Source organism: Emydura macquarii, unplaced genomic scaffold (genome assembly GCF_026122565.2).
Source record: "Emydura macquarii macquarii isolate MOO-44397 ecotype Brisbane River unplaced genomic scaffold, CSIRO-AGI_Emac_v2 contig_1644, whole genome shotgun sequence".
In the NCBI taxonomy this organism is placed as follows: domain Eukaryota; kingdom Metazoa; phylum Chordata; order Testudines; family Chelidae; genus Emydura; species Emydura macquarii.
Genome location: NW_027131781.1, coordinates 4,500,210 through 4,513,496, shown reverse-complemented (window position 1 = coordinate 4,513,496; position 13,287 = coordinate 4,500,210). Strand labels below are relative to the sequence as shown.

The following is a 13,287-nucleotide window of genomic DNA, read 5'->3' as shown; positions in this document are numbered from 1 at the left end:
ACCCCCGTCTGTGTAATGCACACTCACCTTTTTTTAACTGAGTTCTGCAAATCCCAATTGTGTAAAAGTACAAGGGGCAATTTCAGATGGAAGCCAGGTGCTAGTCAAGAGATGCAAGTGTTGCCACTGAAACCCAGCAAAAATGAAGCAGTGACTTTTCAAAAGCTTTTGGAAGTACTAAAGCTTGCATTATAATCTTTTGAAATGCACAAAACTAAAGCTCATGGATGAGACGAATTATTTCTGCTGCTTCCACTTTACAAAATGTAACAGGTAATCCAGGGGTTCCCACACCGTTTTTCTGTAGTGTGGTTTGTGGTTTAATAGGGAGATTACATTCCGCTGGATTAGCCCCTTTGTAATTTGGGAAGAAATTCAGCAGCTGCATCCATGGTAGAGCAATCCTGAGACAATCGTTCTGTGCTTGCTCGAGTGCGATTTTGTTCTTTCAGTGAGAAATGACATCACACACTCCACTTTTGTTCAGTACCTCCCCCACTCCCATCTGCTCAGTTATTCTCCACTGAGGTCAGCCAATCCTCCACGGACCTATAGGGTAAACAAGCAGCAGCAACACAGGAAATATGTAGACTCATGGATCTCTGAAAGTTTATCCCTTTATTAGGGCATGTGTTCTCGGATTGCATGGGGCTATACCATATTGAAAGCTAATTATTGGTTTCTAGTGGAAGCCCAATTTTACGTCGCTAAAATTGTCACCTGCATTTTCTTACTTTCAGAGATTTGGGGTTTTGGAATATTCACCTTAACCCTTTGTGGCTTTAGGGTTTCCTGTTTACCAGCACACACACACCCCTCCCTTCACAAATGTACTGGCAAAGAGTTGTTCATTGGAGCCAGTAATTTATACTTTCAATTTTAACTGTAGTTCCAGGGTTTTTCTTTGGAGATACTGTCTGGAAGGATCGCAAAGTACTTCACTATTTCTGGGCAAAAAGCAGCAGCTATTTGACAGGGTGCAGCAACTCCACACAACTGTCTACGGTCCCCGTTCAGCAAGGTTAAACATGGGAGTAGCCCCTCCAAAGTCAAGTGTTTAAGTATCTTGCTGAGCTGGGGCTTAAGGCAGGAGTGAGGGACACTTCAACTGGCAAGGAAGGTTTGGGAACCAGCAGTTAAGTAGACGACCAAAGGGTGTGACTGAAAGCTCTGTGGTGCCAATGGGATGCCCGTTTTTCAAGGGTTAAGTACAGTTCACCTGTTGCAAGCCAAGTCATTATATAACATGAGATTAAAACTGGTAATTATTGCCAAACGCTTAGAGATGTGTTTAAATAGCATTTTAATCAGCCCAGGTCTTTGTTTACAATGCTACAATTTACCAAAAAGAAAAAAAAAAAAGCCCAAACCCTAAGCAAAGGATACAGCAGCTTTTCATTTTCTTTTTCCGCGAACACTTGCACTTGCTTTATTTATTTCTAAAACCTCGACTATCACGGTAAGAAATTGTGCAATGAAAAAACCAGAACAAAGCAACCACACAAGTTTTTTATCTCAAAAAATACAATGCACTAATCTAAGAAACGTTGAATTTAATTCTGTCCTATTTTCTATCCACAACAGCTAGTTTGATTTGTGAATAGATTTTTATTTAACTTAAAGTGCTTCAACTGGTGGGAGAGAAATGTGCAGCACGGAGCTGTTCCAAAGCACTGTTTGACGTGCTAACATGCTGGGGCAAGTGTTGGGACCAGTGGAACCGAATGGCTCTTGCAGTGGCTAGACCAAGTCCTAGTGGAAGCACGCATTAGCCGACTGTGCCAACAATCCTGGCTTGTTACTGCTGTTCCAGGGTCCGGGCACGTTCCTGATCAAATACTGCCCAGTGTATCAACCTGTGCTGGTGTTTTTAAAGAGTTCCCCCTACCCTCTTCACCCCCCCCAAATCTCCCTCCCATTTAGCAACAGGGCAGGGTAGATAGGTTGGGTTGGTGCACTCATTTCCTGCCTCCCTTGGTTCATACATCACCTGACTGGTGGATATTGCTTCTGCTGGCAGCACTTAAAAAAAAAAAAAAAAAGTCGAGATCTACCATTTTAAACTACTGACAGATGTATAATGTGGATAAAGAATCCGTTTTATAGAGCATTCAAATAGAAGATGCTCTCCTGTGTTTTTAAATGAGTCTTGTCTACTCTTTTGCCATGTACTTCCCCAACACCTGACCAAATGTTTAGAGATGGAGAAAGTCTCTGCCTTCCAGGAAGCAAGGAGGCATGAAAGACTGTCACTCGACCTAGTATAACTCCACGATCTCTTCCTCAAAGCTCTTTCTGCTTGAAGAAGAGGACACAACAGGATGAGATTGAAAAGAACAGAAGAAAACTGTTGCGAAGAGTTGTCTCAAAGCCATTCAGTTTGGTTTCCAACACTGTTGACTGGGAGGATGGTTCTGAAGAGAGAGCAGCATCTCCCTGAACTCTCATCCATGTAGAAGGCTGAGATCCATCCCTACAGCCTTTCGTTTTAGACCAGTTGTCCCCAAACTTTTTCAGTTGCACTCTCCCCCCCCATCCAGTCCATGCCTCCCTGGCAGCCACAGCCGGGGCCAAAGCAGGGCTGGCTGGCGCTCCCTCCCTGCACCCAATGGGGGCTGGTCCAGACCCCACCATGCCCCCATCCCCCGGAGGCACACCCTACAGTTTGACCATTGCTTTAGATTCTTGCCTGAGCTCCCCATAGCTCCAGTAAAGTCAGTCCAAGGAAAAACACAGAGGCAGGAGGCACTACAACGTCTCCCCATAGAAAGAGAGACCTCCTTTCAAAAAGATCTGCTTTGCTGTGATGGAAGCACAGGTACAAGTCCTTACAATTGAGCCTTCAACTACTATCAAAGCAGCATCAGTTACTATTAATCATGGCTCACAAATCTTCACAACTTAGTTTTGATTTGTGGCTTTGAGTGTTCCTGCAGTCGTACTGTTTCATCTTCATTTGATCCTAATCCAGCTTCAAAAGAATGGCCCATGTTCCGTGGATACGAAAGACTATCATGGGGCCCCCAAGAATTCAGCGTTTATGGGGTTTCACTGAAAGCGTAGGCTCAAGCATCCCTAAGATTTATTTACACTGAGGCTCGAGAATCAGAAAAGTAAACGCTCTTCATCTTTTCAAAGTGAGGAGGACTGCTTTGGCACGGACTATTTTCAGGTGGATAAGGGAACGTGCTTCGGGAATACAGCTTGTTGTGCATGACAAGCCTGAAGAGCTTTAGAGAAGCCTTGGTTCTTGTGCTGGATATTTGCAAGACTGCTGGTTGCATCATCTAAAGTGGCTCTTCTCTTCTGCTGAAGTTATCATGGAATGACACATCTCATGGGCTACTGTTTAAGGTAGGTCCTACCTTCTTTCACTGACTCCCTATCTGCTCTCTGATGAGAAAAGTAGACTAACCTGGTAACTATTTTCCTTTACTTTCTCACCCTGCAATCCCCATCTTCTTCCTTTCAGATTTCTGGTCTCCATAATGATCCCAAGGCTGCCTGGTATGCTCATACTCTAAATGTATCTCCAGTCAGTCTTTGCCTCCCGCTGTCCAGGTAGGAGGAAGAGAGACACTCTCTGAAGACTGAGCGTCTGCAGTCAGGAGGAGTGGAAGAGGAATGCTACGTTAAGCACACTCATTGTTCATCTACTATACTTTTTCTAGCAGTTGATATCGGTAAAAAGCAATTCTCCTTCCACTTGCTGGTGCTCTAATACTGTCTAGTGTCAAGATTAAATACCGGTGCTTAAGGCTGTAAGACATGTCATGTGACAATTTACTGTTGCTGAGATGATGGCCTTCAATAGCATTTAGGATAAAATTCACCAGCACTAGGCCGGTGCCCTTCCCTAGGTCATTTTTAATATTGACAGCAATCAGTTACTAGGACTACTCCTGCAGCTTTACCCCACCATCTCCCAAAGGAGATGTCTCAAACAAGTCTGGTTCCTTTAAACCAGTAAATTAGCTACATAAAAACTCCAGACCAACCCGGCCTGAAATCAGATTTAAGAACTGATTTGACAACCACATGGAAAAAAGACAACTGATGGTGAATTTGCTTTTTAAAAACTCAAAGGAAAAACTTATGGTAAAGATGGTGCACACTGCCTTACAAGTATCCCCAGACAGAGAGAATACGGCAGGACAACAAACAAAATCACTTCATCTATCTAAGCAACCAAAGCCCAACGGGAGCTTCAGCCAAAAATGTATTTGTCATTGTAGGAAACGGCCGGCGTTACTTTTAGGATATCGCATCGGCTCTACTACAAACAGCTACAGATAACTCAGTTTTCGTCATCTGAGGAGAGGCCTTCAATCTCATCTCTGTCTCCACCGATCGCCATCCAGAATGCCTTGGCCACCTGTGGGTCAAAGTTAGCAAAACAAGCTCAAAACACTTGACGTTTGTGCTATGTGCTGGTAAATGTAAACTGAGCAGTAGTTAAATACAGCAGCAACAGCGCTATACAGTACTCCTAGCTGAAATGTTTTCTCTTTCAGGCTAAAATCCCAACAGAATGGATGTGAAGATTTTAGAGGGCTTTAGAATCCCTGAAAGACAAAATCCATTTGTGAAATTTGTTATCAAGGCCTGATCTAACTCCTGCTGAAGTCAATGACAGTTTTCCAGTAACTTCAATGGGAGTTGGTTCAACCCTTCCGTTGTTCTACTGCATATTTCTGGAGTTCTGATAACTGTAACCCTTCCCCAACCTTAACATTCCAGATTGTTGCTGTTTTCCTGGGAGATGAGCAGCAGGCACATTTGCGAGTCTATTGGCCAGATGAGATCATTTGTAATCTGTTTGGAAGATGCTCTATATGTACAGAACTGCTGCAGCAGCTCTATTTTTCTATTTATGAAATGAAGTAATTCCTATCTTAAAATCCTGTAGGGTAGCTGCTATTCCGAAAGAGGAACACTCAAAGCTGGAATTACATTTTTGGAGAATTTAAGTTCTTGTTTCAGACCTCACCTTCTCTGCATGTAGTTTTCTCTGTTCATGGGGCAGTGTTGCTGCCTTGTCTGTAGGGAAAAGAAGTGTAATGTTAGATTGTTTTCCTCAAGGAGTAGCAGTGTTACTCAGCAGAGAGAGAAAGAGATGGCATACTGCAGTGCTTCAAAGAAATTGGAGAGCCATTCTGAACTACTGGAGGATCATGGGAAAGGAAAGAGTGGAGATTTTAGCAAGGATTTCCAAAATTCACCTACACTGGAAATTCATGGGTCTACATATTTTGGATTTCACCTCGCAAACATTTCTACAATCTCCTTAAAACTCAACATTAGCATGAAGCTCTAGATTTTTTTAACCAAATAATTCTAAGACTCTGGAGTATAAGCTCATGCTATAAAGCTAATGCAGAATGTTAGTGAGCTACTCAGGTGAGACCTTCTTAAGTGTTCTTAAAAATAAAGCTCTATTTACCTCCAGTGATGACAGTTTTATTGACAGAGGACTACTCCTTTCAAAATGAAGGGAAAAGCACAAAAGATCAAAGTGTTAAGTAAGATTTCAACCATTAGAAGAGTGACTCGTGTAACTTTCCAGATGTTCAGATGGACAAAATGAAGTTCCCAGGTCTGCTAACTGGCTTTTTGTATATTAGCTGTTGGGTGACTGATGGCATACATTTCATTTACAGGTACAGTACCTTTCATTTCTTTCAGCTTTGAAAACAGTCTTTCGAAATTTTCCAGATCTCCTTCTCCTGTGGTAAGACTAGCTAGCTCTTGAATATCCATATCTAACATGGGATCTGAAATAAGCATATTAAAGTTGATTTAAGCCAGACTGTTCTTGCTGGCCAGAACGTTAGTTTAATGATAAATTGCTGGACAATATTAAAATTATATATATAAATATGGAGTACTAGTGAGACTCCTGGCTCCCTTTACAATGTGACGGATAAAAGGTTTCAACTTTCCATTGGTTCATGGCGTTAATTAATTACTATGTTACCCAGTTCTAATGTGAGACCATTACAAGGTATTTTGAACGTTATCAGAATTTAAGAACATTGTTTAAAACTGCTATAAACATGTCAAAATTTAAGAGGTTTTCTTGCTGGTCATAACACTATCTGCCTACAAATGACAAGGGATCTTTACAAATTGAAGTGCTGACTTAGTTTCTGCCTAAATATTGCCATCAATGCCCAAAAGACTAGGATTTGAACAGTGCCTCTTACCCCACTCAATACAGGCAATTTAGAAGTTTGCATGTTAGTCGCATGTTAGCCCCAATATGTCCCAGCTCCCAGTCCAATAAATACTGCGCATGCGAAGCGAGGGACTTTTTTTTACATTTACACTCTCAATGTTGTGAACAGAAAACAATTTAAATCTTGGGGCTAACCCCAAAATATATTTTTTAACTTTGTTTCCATACTGTAAAAGAACTAAGCCTATGGCATCTTTTCATCAGAAGCACAGGAATCCATGGAGTTCTCTCTATTCTCTTCCAAATGATCTGAAGAGCAGTTTGGGGGTGAAGCTGGTAGCTACTCTGTGACAAGTTGTAGTGTTGCCACCTCTTGAAAGTTGATTGGGGGTCTAGTGATAGTTCAAGATTTTCTTAAATCCCCAGCTCCTGCAGTCATGTAATTACATGAGGATTTTGGCTTTCATTTTAACCCTCAGGGTTGTGCAGAAAGACTTGAAAACAAGACCCCTAAAAGCCTGAACAGCAGAAGGCAAATAAAAAAGGACCCAGAATTTGTTCTTTTAAAATCACATGATTTTGGGAGGGGCCTGATTTGTGATTTTTGAATGCTCTGAGTTGGCAATACTGCGAGTGGAACCTCTGCCTTAAATTCAAAGGGAATCTGTTCCTGGCGGGGTTGGGTCTTGGTTTCTCAAAAAGGGGTATGATTTTGGTTAATTAGTTTCTAGGAGCACTGGCAACCCCAACTCCAATTATGCTATTATCTTCAGAGGGGTGGGGTTGGCCAGATACTACTAGCCTTCTCTCGATCCAGTGTAGGGGTGCACACATGATTGCATATGCATCTTGTTCATCATGTCAACTTAATTTTAAAGTGAATACATACATATGCTACATTCTGGTAGGAAATGTAGACTACTGACAGCAATGAAGGCTAAGCTCATCTAAAAAAAGATGAGGTATGGATTTGTGTACTTTCTCTTTCAGTCAAGATTCTGCCACAAACAAGGCAGAGACAAAAGGGGAAATTGCTTATCTGTAATTCTGCTTCTCTGAAGAGTTCTTTCTTTACTCAATTCCTGCTTTTGGTCTTGTGCTTACAATATAAGTCCCAAGAGCAGAAATCCAGTCAACATGGTATCTTTACAGAAGTACTATTATGCAGTTTCTAACTGGAAACTTTTCTGATACTGGTTATTCTATAGCCAGAGAGGGCTAAGCCACAAAATCATCCAGCTGTAATGAGTAATGGCTCTTTTCCCACACAGTTTTCTTTGGGAATGTTCCTTTTTGTACACATCTTAGTTTGGTTTCTACCTCATCCTGCAAAGCTCATTAGAATTTTGTTTACTAAGCAAAGAAAGAACTTACCTACAATGCTGTCAATCTGCAAGTTATTTGGGTTAGTTGCATCTCCTCTGTTGTCTAAATGAGATTCTGCTCTGTCCTCTGGTGGAGGATGGGGCTGTCAGGGAAACTACCAGTTATTACTCTAACCAAGAAGAAAACAGTTCTCTCTATTCCAGTTCAAACATTCAGGAAGCCAACAGGAGTTCAGAGACTCAGACATTTATGAAAATCTAATGAGTGTTTAGAAGAAGCATTCTTGATCTTCTCAATGGTGTTTGTTTAACAAAATATCTCAGCTGAGTGAAAAATTTAAAGCTACGGCTCAAATGTAGTTGAGTAGCACCACCAAGAATTCAGTTGCTTTCTGTTTTTCCTTGAAAGCTTAGCTTTTTCAAGGTATTGTTTTATCTGTATCTTAAAATGGAAGTTTTTCAGGACAGAGCCCCTAACTCATGTATCTTTACGGACCTACGGCGCTGTAGAGAACTCTGGTTGTACACATCTCTACCATGGGATACATTTTTCTGAGATACCATGTTCCTACAGACAAATAACTTAGGACTTTTGAAAAATAACTTCTCAAACTGCAGCTCTACTCTGGCACAACTGCTACTCTCAGACATTAATGAAAAAAAGCCAGCATCTTGACTGGAGCTTTGTATAACTTTTCCTTGGCTCCAGCCTGCTGTCTGAGGGAAAGCATTTACACAAATGTCAGGGAGCCTATGATCAACACCCACACTGAAAACTTAACAAGCTTCACCAGGGAAAGTTAGAGCTGCAAGGAAATGTGCTGTGCAACAGCTTGCTGCCATGAGATGACAGCTACTAAGGGCATTAATCTTAGCAGTATTCTTGAGGAAAACGCAGGCCACAAGTCTTCAGACCTCATATAACATTTACACAGGGTATTCCCTTTAAAATTGCATTTAGAAAGGACTTGACTTGTCCCCTGAGGGACAGGCAAATGAAAGTGGAAGACAAATGGAATAACCATATTGTGTGACAGTGAGGAGGCATGGCATTGAGGGAAAACGCTAACAAAAAAGTGAGAAATAAGAATTACTATTTACTTTTGTATCTTGATTTTCTTCTGGCCCAATGCTGCAGTTTGCACCTGCTAACGTACTGAGAAGGCCAAAGCCCTGATTCCTGTCTGAAGAAAAATAGCTGTTAGTTTAATAGAAAACACAGCGCTATTTGGAAAGAGCTGCAATTCCCCAGATAGGATGAAGTCCGTTACAGGGAATAGCCAAAGCAGTGCACGTCACCATGTAACCCTATGCCAGTTTAGTGTAAGAAAACCTAAAATATCCTGATGTGAAAAAAAGGTTGGTGCCCAATCCAACTAACTCCCTGAGCCTGCACATGCTTATGCGCATGCTTAATTTTACACATGGGAGTAAGTCCCAGTATTTGAGAACTGGGTCCTAAAACACTGAAGTGGCAGCAATATTTTAAGAGTTAAAATTAGTGACGACAGGGTGGGGACAAGGGGTGTGGGAGGCGTTAAAAAGCAAGAGCATGATTTGATACTGTATTTCCTGGTCTCTCAACAATTAGTTCTGATTGGACTTTGGATTCCATCAGGACCTCCCCCACAGTTCAACAGAAACTCGGTGAGTTGGTTTTATTTTCAAAACACAGCAAAGGAGTACACTGGTGGTTAACAAACGTGGTGGAGTTAGTTTCATTTACCATAGGCAGCTCAATGGACATGAATGTTTGTTATTCCACAAAGGAAATGCAACAAAAGCCTTTGTTTATATACAGCTCTATCCTCTAAATCCATGACACCTTCATGTCATGAACAACAGTTTAAATAATTAATACAGGATTAATGTAAGGGTCCATCAGGAACAGTACAATGTTTACTCATGATGTTCTCGACACTCCATTTTTATGAAAGTACTGGGTATTTTAACAATATTTAAAAAAAATTCTACCAAGCCATCAAGATAAGGATAAAACTAATTCATTATCCTCCCATCTGTGACATCCAGCATGATGGGTTTTAAAACTGCTACGTATTACTAAGCAGAGACAAATCTAATACAAGCAACATTAAATGTTAGGACAAATATTTTTCTGGGCTTGCACTGACAATTAAGTATTTACAATTAAATGCATGCCAGACATAATGGACTCAGAGGACTTTCTCAAAGTATCTTCTGAATAAGGGAGGATTTAGTCAACTGAAAAGTTAGAAGAAAACAACATCTTATACTTATACTTCAAAGTGCAAGATTTCATGTTGGAGGAAAAAATAATTTTTACTTTTAAAAGAAATCTGCTCTGCATTAATACTGCACTAATGACTTAACTCTAGACTCCATGTTGGATGATGTAATTTTTACAGATGGCCCAATTCAACTTGTAGTTTATAAAAGTTTTTTTTTTAACCAAAAACATCAGCTATCTGGAAAACATGTAAAAAGTCCTTAGTTAGATAATTGTAAAGACTTTTCCTGTTTAATAAAGATTGTCACTGTGCGCTTGGGTTTAGTGCATCATTTTTTAAAAACAGCTTTATCCTTTTACCAGGGCTTTGTTTAAATTGGCACTGCTGTATACAGTTTTATTGAAGAAGCAGGCTATGGGCCAGCGGCCCAGGGAAGAAGTGAATTGGTTTAGCTGACTGAATTGCCTTAAAAACCATCGGCTGCAAGAAGTGTGAAAGCATCTGAAGTCGGCCAACTAAATTAGCATGAGATGAAGTGATGATACACTAGAATCCCCCTCCCAACACCTAGTGGTTTTAAAAAGTTTTGCTCAGCCCACAGCAAGCTGTCTTTAGAGAAAATGGTAAAATTTAAGATTATTAGCCCGTTTGAGTGATCTGAAAGTAGGATCAACGTTAAAGTCCAGACAGTACTAGAGAGAACATTCCTTCATGGGCAGAGGCATAGATTAAAAGATGTAATAATGTAGCTCTTGTTGGCTTCTCATTTCTATGATTCGCGTTCACGTTGTACAGAGAAACAACACCAGATTTGCACCCTCCCCTGCCATCTTGTTTGGAACTGGCAGACTAGTTGAAAGTATTGCTCCATAGAGCAATGATCTGTGAAAAAGGAGCTGTGTGTTTCTGCATCTGTGACTAAGGAGGTGGCAGACCCAGGCCCTGGAGTTGCAGTTATACCCTTGAGAAATCTCCCTACAAACTCATTTTATTAGATGTCAAAATGATTTCATCTTCTGGGTACAGCTTAGGAAATGGGCGAAGCATCATTATGCAGTGTTCTTCCTATGGTCCAAGAGCCAAAAATTAGCTAAATCCCTCCCTCAGAAATAACTGGAATAATTTATGGTTCCATTAGCTTATCGGCAGCAGATCCTTGATAGCTTCACAAATGCCAAAGTTAAAAGCAAAGTTTGCAACAGCTGCAACGCTCAAGCTGGCGGTGTTCACAGCACAGTTTTGAGCATCACACTTGCTTATTTTGCAGCCCGGGTCTGTTTACTATACTGATATCGAGTGAAACTTTCTCCCCTACCCACACACATCTGTTGTGGCCATATCCAGATGAAGCATGTATTAACTTTACACCTCTGACTACCGCAGCTGCACTCTGCCCACTAATCCGGCGCTATAATTGCGGTACTAACACACTAAACCACTGAACAGTTTTCTCCTCCACCTCAAGATGTGGAATTTGTCCCCAAAATCGTCTGCTCTGAGGTTCAGAATGGGTAATAGTTAAGCCTGGATCAGAGTGGTAGATTTATGATCCTCATGTGAAATAGGGCTAAAAATGCCTGCTTTGTAGCATTGGAAGCTGGAAGTCAGCATTTGTTCAAGCAATAAGGCTTATATACCTCATATTTGATCAGACAGAGAAGGGGTTAGCTCCTTGCAAAAAGGAGAAAACTAGGTAGCTGTCCCCACCCCGGAGAACCTGCTCAGTCTCCACCTGGGCTCCTTGGAGCAAGTGCTAAGCAGGAAAGGGAGTCGCTTGGAAGAGTCTTTCTATGGAAGCAGCAAGGCCCCTGTTCCTTTTCTCCGACTGGAGGGAGAAAGCAGAGCGAGTCATTTCCTTAGCCTGAACATCAAAGACAAGGGACTGCTTTATTTATAGCAAGAACTTTTTTTGCCCCTACTAATCCAAGAAGGTGACATAACTAAGAACATACGTATAAGAACGGCCATTCTGAGTCAGGCCAATGGACCATCCAACCCAGTATCCTGTCTTCCGCCAGTGGCCAATGCCAGGTGCTTCAGAGGGAATGAATAGAACAGGTCATCATCAAGTGACCCATCCCATCAGCCATTCCTAGCTTCTGGCAAACAGGCTAGGGATACTTCAGAACATGGTTTTGCATCCCTGCCCCCTGGCTAATAGCCATTGCTAGATCTATCCTCCATGAACTCATCTAGTTCTTTTCTGAACCCTGTTACAGTCTTGGTCTTCACATCCTCTAGCGAAGAGTTCCACAGGCTGACGGTGCACGGCGTGAAGAACTTCCTTTTGTTCATTTAAACCAGCTGCCTATGGGAGGCAAAGACATCTGACCCTCAAGACCAAACACAGCGAAGGACCTGCTTTATGCCTGCCAGAGGATGGAAACGCCTAGCACAGCCTCTCAGCTAAGCCTATTTAGAATAATAGACTCATAGAATATTAGAGTTGGAAGGGACTTCAGGAGGTATCTACCTAGTCCAACCCCCTGCTCAAAGCAGGACTAACCTCAGCTAAATCATCCCAGCCAGGGCTTTGTCAAGCCACAACTTAAAAACCTCTAAAGATGGAGATTCCACCACCTCTCTAGGTAACCCTTTCCAGTGCTTCACCACCCTCCTAGTGAAAAACTTTTTCTTAATGTCCAACCTAGACCTCCCCCACTGCAACTTGAGACCATCGCTTCTTGTTCTGTCATCTACTACCATTGAGAACAGCCTAGCTCCATCATCCCTGCAACCCCCTTTCAGGGAGTTAAAGGCCGCTATCAAATCCCCCCTCATTCTTCTCTTCTGCAGACTAAACAAGCCTACTTCCCTCAGCCTCTCCTCATAAGTCTTGTGCTCCAGCCCCCTCATCATTTATTTATTTATTTTCCTTTCATTTTGCATTTCCCTTCACTGAAGTATGTCAAGCTGACAGCACCGCATCGGTAACGTTCAGTTCATGGTTGCAAGGCTTTATTCACAAAACAAGTATTTCAGTATAATACGGTGAATGGTTATAATTCAGCCATGTTATACTGAAATGCCCATTTTGCTCTATAATCTCACCTTATGTTGTTGAGAGTTGTACTGCTTTATTTATGAGAGGGAGTGTGGAAGATGCTTCAAACTTGTTCTTAGAGGGAGAAAAAAAATGAAGGCTCTGGTTCGCTCTTACAGCTACAACTGACTTTAGAAAAAATTTGAAATATTGGAGAAATGAAAGCATGTATATGTTTCCACAGTTAATTTGTTTAATATATTCATTCTTTATAGAGCCATTCAGAGTCCATTACAATCTCAATTATTTAAAACAGGTTTCTTACAAATGTAAAAAATAGCTGAATCTTCTCAGTGAGGCAACTACTTAAAATAGGGATTCCTGATGTAGTTTTGATGGTCACTCCTAGCTTAGACGGTATGGTATGTTAGAAGAAATCCTGAGTATTATGCAATCATCCCATCACTTCCCGTTTAAAAGAAACCCCTCATACAAACAAGAATAAGAAGCAAGCCCAGCTGGCCAGAGACTGGTAGTGAGGGGTCAATCCAGCAGAAAAGCTCAAATTTTATTTCTGCTGCAGCCAGTTTT

General features: G+C 41.4%; 1 protein-coding gene across 2 annotated transcripts in view; it reads right to left on the bottom strand.

Moving 5' to 3' along the window:
• Positions 1–1,286: 1,286 nt before the first annotated feature.
• AAGAB (alpha and gamma adaptin binding protein) overlaps positions 1,287–13,287 on the bottom strand; it is a 29,584-nt gene continuing 17,583 nt past the window's right edge. For both annotated transcript variants that reach the window (XM_067555523.1, XM_067555524.1), the window contains 5 exons: positions 8,605–8,687; positions 7,553–7,646; positions 5,670–5,774; positions 4,991–5,040; positions 1,287–4,375 (listed from right to left, as the gene is read on the bottom strand). In XM_067555523.1, the coding sequence (XP_067411624.1) occupies positions 4,298–4,375; positions 4,991–5,040; positions 5,670–5,774; positions 7,553–7,646; positions 8,605–8,687 (410 nt within the window). In that variant the 3' untranslated portion in view covers positions 1,287–4,297. The remainder of the gene's footprint in view (positions 4,376–4,990; positions 5,041–5,669; positions 5,775–7,552; positions 7,647–8,604; positions 8,688–13,287) is intronic.